The 8,534-nt window shown below is 55.8% G+C and overlaps 1 protein-coding gene across 2 annotated transcripts; it reads left to right on the top strand.

The window, feature by feature from the left end:
• Positions 1–640: 640 nt before the first annotated feature.
• Positions 641–7,616, top strand: LOC116879542 (neuropeptide Y receptor type 4-2). Of its 2 annotated transcripts, none has more exons than XM_032877885.1 (2): positions 641–675; positions 6,340–7,616. In XM_032877885.1, exon 2 carries the CDS (start codon positions 6,380–6,382, stop codon positions 7,505–7,507), a length of 1,128 nt encoding a protein of 375 aa, XP_032733776.1. In that variant the 5' UTR covers positions 641–675; positions 6,340–6,379; the 3' UTR covers positions 7,508–7,616. The 2 variants fall into 2 exon arrangements, with proteins under 2 accessions (XP_032733776.1, XP_032733765.1); XM_032877874.1 differs by lacking the exon at positions 641–675 and adding an exon at positions 5,832–5,869.
• The last annotated feature ends 918 nt before the right edge of the window (positions 7,617–8,534 follow it).

The following is an 8,534-nucleotide window of genomic DNA, read 5'->3' as shown; positions in this document are numbered from 1 at the left end:
ACCTCTAAGTCCTTCCTGACTGTCCCACCTGAGCCTCTGCAAGCCTCCTTGCTAACATTCTTCGAGACACCACCTCTGGTGCTCTCCAGGGGCCAAAGCCTCCAGCCTCAGGGCCTGCGCTCCTGCTGGGCTCTCTGCCAGGCTCTCTGCCTGGACCACCCATCTAGAGCTGACCTATTTCCCCACAGCATCTCACTCCGAGGTAACTCATTTATTTGTCTCTTGCTTGTCTTTCCTCCCAGGACCGGGAGCTCCAGAATGACACGGACAGCGACTCTGCCTTCTTCGGCTGTGTGTGTCCAGCAGGAGAAACAAGCTCACAGAAGGCCTGCAATTAATATTCGTGAACCAGTTCATGAACGGCCCATTTCGCGGATGAGGACACCGAGGCCCAGGCAGGGAGAGCCGCGCAGCCCCAGTCTGGAGTGCGGGACCGGAGCCGGCGCGGGGGGAGGCCCGCGTGCTGGGCCGGAGCTGCAGGGCCAGTGGTGGGGCTCGCGGGCGCGGCTCGCAGAGGAGCGGTCCTAGTGGGCGGGCGCCGAAGGTGGACTGGGCGGGCGCGGGCGCGGGAGCGGAGGGCGGCGGGCGGAGCAGGAGGGAGCCGAGCGGGCCCACGGGCAGATGGGCAGGAAGGCTGGGCTCGGCACCCAGTGAGCGCCGTGGCCGCCGGAGCGGGTAGGCGGGCGCGGGCCCCGCGACGGCCCCGTGGGTGCGGGGGGCGGAGGGTCCCGGAGCCCAGGTGCCAGGGGTCCTCAGGTGAGCCGCACGCGTCGCCTGCCAAGGGGGTCCTGGGGAGGAGGCGCCCGGTGGGCTTCACATGAGCCCCGCAAGGCCGGGGTGAGGGGTGGAGGGCGGGGCGGGGCGGGGCGGGGGTGGGGAGTCCGCAGCCCCTCCAGTGGACTCGGGCTTCCGCCGCCGCGGTGTCCTCACCTGCTGCCTCACCCTGTGGGCCGCGAGAAACGAGGGGTGCATGGAAAGCGTCTGGGCACATGGGCTTTAGGACACCAGGAGGTGTATTAGTTGTTAGTTTTCCTCTGACTGATGTGGAACGCAGGCTGCGGGGGAGACCACTCCCAGAGCTTCAGATGTTCCCGCCGCCAGTGTCTTGACAGCTGCCTGGGAGCTAAATCCAGACTCACCATTCTATGGCCCTTGTACAATAATCCCCTCTCCCCCTTCCAGAATCACCACCCCTGGGGCGGACCCGGAGGAACTGAGCCCTGGTCCTCCTCACTGCGCACCTCTGAGGTACGCAATGGGAAGTGAGGGACAGTCTTGGTATGCGGTCCCCTGCTGGGGGGTGGGGGAGGCAAGCACCCAGAAAGGTCTGAAGTGGTCATGTGGCCCCAGCTCAGCACCTCTGGGAGGGGATGCGATCCCTGCACTGCTGGAGGCTGCGAGGCACTGACCCTTGCAAGGGACGGGTCCTTGCTCAGTGGTAGCCCTTCCAGCCTGCATCTCCTCCTTGGGGAGCCGTCCTCTTGTGGTCTGCCATGGTGGGGGAGGGCTCTGAGGTTCCAGAGTGTGTCAGTAAGGAGGCAACCCCAAGAGTGTCATTACCTTAGGGACCGCCAGTCCCAGACTGCATGGGAAGGACAGGGGCCTGAAGAGGCTGGATGGTCCTTGGCGCTGCTGGGGAGCTGGGGGCTCTGAGCCAGCATGCTGGGACCAAGGATCAAAGCCCTCCACCTTACTAACACAGGTCCCTGGGGCACCTTCTTATTTGGCTCAGCCACCTCCCAGCACCCTTGGGCGCTCACTGGGACCATGGACTCTGTCAGGCTTTATCAGAGACCTTTACCGCCAACCCAGCCTCTGCTCCTCTGTGGCTCTACGTCAGCTTGCGTCTTGCTTAAGCATGGGCTCCACCTCCCTTTTCAAAATCTGCCTGGCAGGTCCAAGGGCAGGGGTTTCAGAGTCAGACTGCTGGGGTTCTTATTAGCTGTGTCCCTGTGTTCTTACTAGTCAGATCCCTTCCTCTAGCTGGGTCTCAAGCGTCCCCCTCTTGAAAACGGAGCAGATATGAGATTGAACCACATGAATTTGCCGTGTTTGCAGGGCAACAATGGCTGGGTACTGGCAATTTCATGTGGTTCAGCCTAGTAATGCCTTCCTTGCAGGGCTGTGTTGTGGATAAATGCCAGGTGGGGTATAAGGTGCCCGAAGCTCTGTGACAGCTGATGTCCCTTCTGTTCATTGTCTCCCAAGAATGCATGTGTTCTCCAGGTTGAGGCAAGCCCCCTCCCTTCTTGCTCTCTCTCCTCTAAGACTGGGCTCCCTCTGCAGTCTCCAGCTTTCTCTACCAAATGCGCTTCCCTGCTCCCCTGGGTCTAGCAGCCTCAGATCCTGCCCCTCCCCAGGTGCAGCCTCATGGGCTGTTTGGGCATCTCCTGGGAGTCCAGGGACCAAAATCAAAGCAAAATCTCATCTGTCTGCATGCTGGCGGCTACCACCTTCTTACTGCCTATGTGTCCCTCAGAATCCTGGGGTCTCATCTACAGATGGGGCAGTGTGAAGGAGGGTCAGTGTGAGGCCTGTCATGGGCTAGTCACTGGCCTGTGGACGGCGAAGTCTTTGGCTCTGAAATTCGAGCAGTGGGAGTGTGGCCCTTCCTAGCCCGGGGTAGAGATGGGAACTCCATGGTGGGGCGGGGCTCACAGCAGGAGCGTGCTGCAGCAGCACTGGCGCCATTTTGAGGCCGGGCACTGGGTAAAGGATTGGAGTAGGTGATTGCTCCCAGCTCTGTGCCCTCTTGCAGGACTTCCTAAAGAGGCTTTGGGTCAAAGCCAGAGTCAAGTGCACTCAGCGGCCTGGGCATGGGTTTGTATGACCACTGTGGCCAGGTCCTCATGGTGGAAGAGAGTGAGGTCTCCTTGGGTAGTGTTGGTGGGAGGATGTGTGGGAAGAGAAGGAAGCTAACGTTTAATGAGCACCTACTCTAGGATAGTCTGGTCTTGTTGCAAAATGGGCAGCTCAGCTTCCCAGGAGGTGGCAGAGAGAGTTCCTGAACAGGACCTGGTCCACTGAATTGTGTTATTTGTCCAAGGAACTAAGAAGGAGACTGAACCTGAAAGACTCTAAGGGAGGGAGAGCTCCAGGGTCCTACCTTTCAGGCTCCTTTTGTTCCCATTTTATCCCCTGACCTAGGAGGGAACCAGGCCCTCCTGTAAGATAAGGATTTGTCCCCCCGCCCCCATATAGCTGAGGGAACTGAGGCTCAGGGAGGTTCAGCAACTCTCCCAAAGCCACCCTGCTGACAGGTGGCAGGGCTGGAATTTGAAACCCGGACAAGTTCATGGCCTGCTGGGCTCCCTGGGGTCCTAATGTTTCTCGGCTCTTTTTCCAGATGCCAGGGATGGCCCTGTGCAACAAAGGATACTGTTCTTGCCCCCAGGGGCCCTCAGACAACTGGGGAGACAGAACTACAGCCTGCTCTTGAGGGAAAGCATCCCCAAGCAAGGTGACCTACTCCTTTCAGCCACATGATCTCACTCTGAGACCTCAACCGTTAAGTTCCAGTTGGTGGGGTTGTGGCTGGATCATGATAGCTTTCCACCAGGCCCTGGGGGTAGCTAAGTCCTATCCTTCCTCACCTGATTCTGCTCAGGAGCATCTCTCTCCAAGGGATCCTCCTTTCCGGGGGCCTCCACCTCTCAGCATGTTCTTTGAAAGAAATCTAGCTTTCCTGATGATCTGGGGCTCTTGGATTTGAGTCATTGCCACCTTGGCCCTGGAGTATGCTTCTGGAAATCCTCAGTCCTGGTGCACAGAGGGCCTTTCTGGGGTGGAGGTGGGGGGTCATGGAGTTTCCTCCTGCTGGGCCTCTCCCAGCTTCTACAGAAACACACAGAGGCCCGCTGATAGTTCCGATTCTTTTCTGGTCCCAACCCCATGCTTGCTTTCCTGCCTTACTGATCTCCCAGTCCTGGCACTTCCCTCCTCTCCCTGTTCCCACCAGTTGCTGGGAAGGGCTGATTTGCTTTCAGGCACTCACGTGGTCTAGGCGCAGTGACTGGTGAGGGGTGTCCCGGGCCACACGTGCCCATCCCTTATGTTACTCTTTATGGCTTCCCTAAGAAGGGGGCTACAAGCCAGTGCAGTCTTCCTGGCCCTCCCTCTCCGCATGTCCTGGACTTCTTCCTCAGTCTGTTCTCTATATCCGAATGATATTTCTAGAATGGACATGGGCTTGTTGGCCAGCTTTTAATGGCTCCCCTGGCATTCCTGCTCCGGCCTACCTCTCCGGTCTCACTGCTTGCCACTGCCTTCCACCTACGCGAGACTTCTGTTATTCGGAGGGGCTCGCTGTTCTCGGAGGAGGTTCTGCTCTTCCCTGCCTTCCTGTCTTTGCACATGCTGTTCCTCGCACCTTGAATTCCCTCCTCTATCTGGTCCACTGGATGGCTGACTCCTTCAACTTTGGGGCCCTGCCTCAATGTCACATCTTCTCTCATCTTCTTGCTTCCTCTCCCATCTCCCAGCTCACAGGTGTTGCGGTCATACTGGTTTTGGCCATGGTATGGCCTTGAGGCTCACCTGTGTTTCTGGGGGCAGTTCTGTGGTCTGGGAGGGACATGGCCATATGTCATCTTTGCATGGGTCTTCTGTCATAGGTCTTGGCACATGTTTATTGAGTGAATGAAGATGTGAGGATTTTTTGGAGGTCTCCCCACCCACGAACTCTGCTCTGATCATGTTGTCCTTGGCTAATTTAGAGCTGCTGGTCTTACTCCCTGCCATTGACCCAGCCCTGGCTGATGGCCAACCAGAGCCTGGGGTGTCTCTCCCATTGACTGCTTCTGAGCATAGTGCACCCAACTCTGTTTCATGCAGCTCTGGCTGCTTTTGGACTCAACATACTGGACCTTACATTTGGCTTTGCTGTATTTCATTTTACCAGGTTCTATTCCAAACAGTCCTTTCTGCCAGAAGACTGTGGTGCCAGAAAAATCCTCCTGCCTCTGAGATTCAGTAGCCAAAAGAACCAGCATGTAAAGTATCAGTTGAATTCATGACTTGATCTTGTAAATAGCCAAATGTAGCTCATCTTTATAAGCCAGATCAAATGCACGGTGAGTGACATTTAGGACATTAGACATACAGATTTTACTGATCTCTGGTTCATTTTGGCCATACTCTGTAAAAACAGCTTTTAAATTGTCACTTGATCGTGAAGAACATATATATGCTCACCAATGGGCTTGACCATTCTGCGGGCCTTAAAGAATATCTGAAATAGGGTCTTCCTTTGTGAATGGTGTATTTCACAATGGGACTTGAGGGGCATGCGCATGAGAGTTCTCTGGGCCACTTGCTAAGAAACAGGTGCCTGGGCCCCATCCCAGACTCCCTTTACTGTATCTCCAGGTGTGGGGCTCTGGAGTCTGCTCTTTCAACATGCTCCTGGAAGGATTGCAATGCTTCCTGATGGCCGGGAACTGCCCACGGGATTAATGACAGCTAGAGACCCCGTGAGGAAGGTGAATCACGGTGGTGTGTGGAGTGATCTGGTAGCTCTCTAAGTCAGAGCCTCTGCCATTGGCATTACCACCTGGAGATTCCAGGGTCCAAAATTCCAATCTGGTGTTAGCAGAGGGTCCCTCATGTTGAGGAGACAGCCAGGGAAAAGAGACAAGCTGTGTCAGGGCATGGAGGTATGGACCAAGCTGGTGTGCTTGGGATCTGCAAGCTAGTTCAGATGACTTGAGCATACACAGGACAGTCAGGGGCAATTCATAACCTTAGCCTTGCACGTGTGCAGCATGATGGGCAGGAGGAGAGAGCTGGCATGCTGATGACCCCGTCTTTGCATCCGTGGCCGTCTTCAACTCTGCCGTGTGTAGCTGGAGAAACAAGGCTGGCAGGGCAGGTAGGGCCCGAGACCAGGGGGGTGCACTGGGTGGCGAGCTCCGAGGTTTGGTTTTATCCCATAGGGCAGGGGTCTCTGTGGAAGGACCTGAGCAGATGGTGGCATTTGCCACCGTCTCCATTTGGATAAAATATCACAAGGGGATTTTGGCCCATATTCCCTAAGCAGTTCTGTCTTTGTACTCTGCATGCAAATCCCTAGTTTCTTTATCATTAAAACAGATTGGAAGCCTGAAGTCAGAGGGAATGTGTATGATAAGTTCTGGCATCAGACCGGAGTTCACATCTGAGCCCTGTGACTGATTAGCCATGTGACCATGGGCAAGTTGCTTTATATCTCTGAGGCTCAGGTCTTCCAGGTCCCAGCAGACTTGGGATGGCAGATGCCATGAACCTCTTTATGTGGCCCCCACCTCTCCCTGGATTCAGGAGGCAGGATCCCTGACTACCACTTGTCTGTTTGCTTTGTAGGCTTCGTCACTGAACCTTCTGGAATCTTCTCACCTGCACCATGAATGTCTCTCACTTCCTGGCCTTATTGCTCCCAGGATCCCCACAGGGTCAAAACAGGAGCAGGTCAAGGAGCATTCCGTACAACTTCTCAGACCACTGCCAGGATTCTGTAGACCTGATGGTCTTCATTGTCACCTCTTATAGTATTGAGACTGTTGTGGGGGTCCTGGGCAACCTCTGCCTCATATGCGTGACTGTGCGGCAGAAGGAGAAGGCCAACGTGACCAACCTGCTCATTGCCAACCTGGCTTTCTCTGACTTCCTCATGGGTCTCCTCTGCCAGCCGCTCACGGCCATATACACCATCATGGACTACTGGGTCTTTGGGGAGACCCTTTGCAAGATGTCGGCCTTCATCCAGTGCATGTCGGTGACAGTCTCCATCCTTTCGCTTGTCCTTGTGGCCCTAGAGAGGCATCAGCTCATCATCAACCCAACAGGCTGGAAGCCCAGTGTCCCCCAGGCCTACCTGGGGATTGTGATCATCTGGCTCATCGGCGGCTTCCTCTCTCTGCCCTTCCTGGTCAACAGTGTCCTGGAGAAAGTCTTTCATAGGAACCACTCCAAGGCTGTGGAGTTTCTGGCAGATAAGGTGGTCTGTACCGAGTCGTGGTCACTGCACCACCACCGCATCGTCTACACCACCTCCCTGCTGCTCTTCCAGTACTGTGTGCCCTTGGCCTTCATCCTGGTCTGCTACGTGCGCATCTACCAGCACCTGCGGAAGCGGAGGCGGATGTTCCGCAAGGGCACCTATAGCTCACGGGCATGGCAGATGAAGCGGATCAATGGGATCCTCATGGCCATGGTGGTGGCCTTCGCCGTGCTCTGGCTGCCCCTGCATGTGTTCAACAGCCTAGAGGACTGGTACCACGAGGCCATCCCCATCTGTTACGCCAACCTCATCTTCTTGGTGTGCCACCTGCTTGCCATGGCCTCTACCTGTGTCAACCCTTTCATCTACGGTTTTCTCAACAACAACTTCAAGAAGGAGGTCAAGGCCCTGGTGCTGACATGTCAGCAGAGTGCTCCGGTGGATGAATCCGAGCATCTGCCCCTGTCCACAGTGCACACGGAGGTCTCCAAAGGCTCTCTGAGGCTCAGTGGCAGGTCTAACCCCATTTAGTCTGGTTTACGGCTTCTCCCTGCCATGTCCATTGCTAAGCTGTCTCACTCAGCTAAGTGAGCCAGTTGCATCATTACTGGCATCGTTAGGGCATTCTGGTGGCACTCCATCATTGCTGGTTTTCTGGAGCCCAGAGAGGCTGGAGAGAGCCTCTTTTTGCACCCATCTGCCCTGTGAAGCCTGACATTCACACAATCCAAGCTTTGTTCCTGGGGGAGTCCTGAGTCTGGATTCTGCAGGTTATAGCATGCCTTGCAGCCTGACCAGGTACTGGAACCAGAGATGGTCCGCTTGTAGCAGGCAGAGTTAATTCTGGTAATTCACAAACAGATGCTCAGCCTAGGAACCCAAGGGGTTCACCTTGGCCAATGAGACTGTGAGGTCACTGTGGGGTGAGGGAAGGAGCACGTGAAGTCAGGGCTCTGGACCTTGGTCAGTCCCTCACCTCTGAGAGAGGTGATGTTGGTGAACAGAATTTATGAGTAGTAAAGAAGTCTATGAAGACAAGATAGAGGGATTACTGTCATGGGGTTAGAGTATTACATTGCAGAGCATGGATCCTGGTCATCTTGGGTCCTCATGCTCCTCTGCAGCAGGAAAGTCAGGCCTGAGCAGCAAGAACCCCAGGATTCACCTCCTGCTCCAATTTTCTCTTTCACTGCCTCTGCCACCTTAGTTGGAAATAAGACTGCAAGTGCCCCCCCCCGAAAACCACCTTGAGGGGGATACCTGCATTGTCGCAGAGCTGGTCCTCCACACCTAGGACAGATGCTGGTGCAGGGAGAGGGCTCCAGCAAGTCAGGCTGATGGCAAACGTGCCCTGCTGAGTGCTCAGCTGAGCACAAGCACCCTGGGCCACAGTCCAGCATGGGGAGGACTCAGGCTGCTTCAGCCATGCTCTTACCTCCTCTTCCTGACCTTCAGGACTTCTCTTGACGAGGCAGCTGGCCAGGAACTCTGTGTGCCTCCCCATCATTGACCCACTGCCAAGGCCAACGGCACTCTGACTGCTAACCTGACTTGCTCT

This window comes from Lontra canadensis, unplaced genomic scaffold (assembly GCF_010015895.1).
Source record: "Lontra canadensis isolate GAN:19392208 unplaced genomic scaffold, GSC_riverotter_1.0 scaffold3, whole genome shotgun sequence".
Lineage (NCBI taxonomy): Eukaryota > Metazoa > Chordata > Mammalia > Carnivora > Mustelidae > Lontra > Lontra canadensis.
Note: the sequence above shows the minus strand (reverse complement) of the source record. Positions and strands in the feature narration are given on the sequence as shown.

What these genes read in the sequence shown, in the direction of transcription:
- LOC116879542 (XM_032877885.1), top strand. Translation starts at nt 6,380, where the DNA reads ATGAATGTCTCTCACTTCCTGGCCTTATTGCTCCCAGGATCCCCACAG.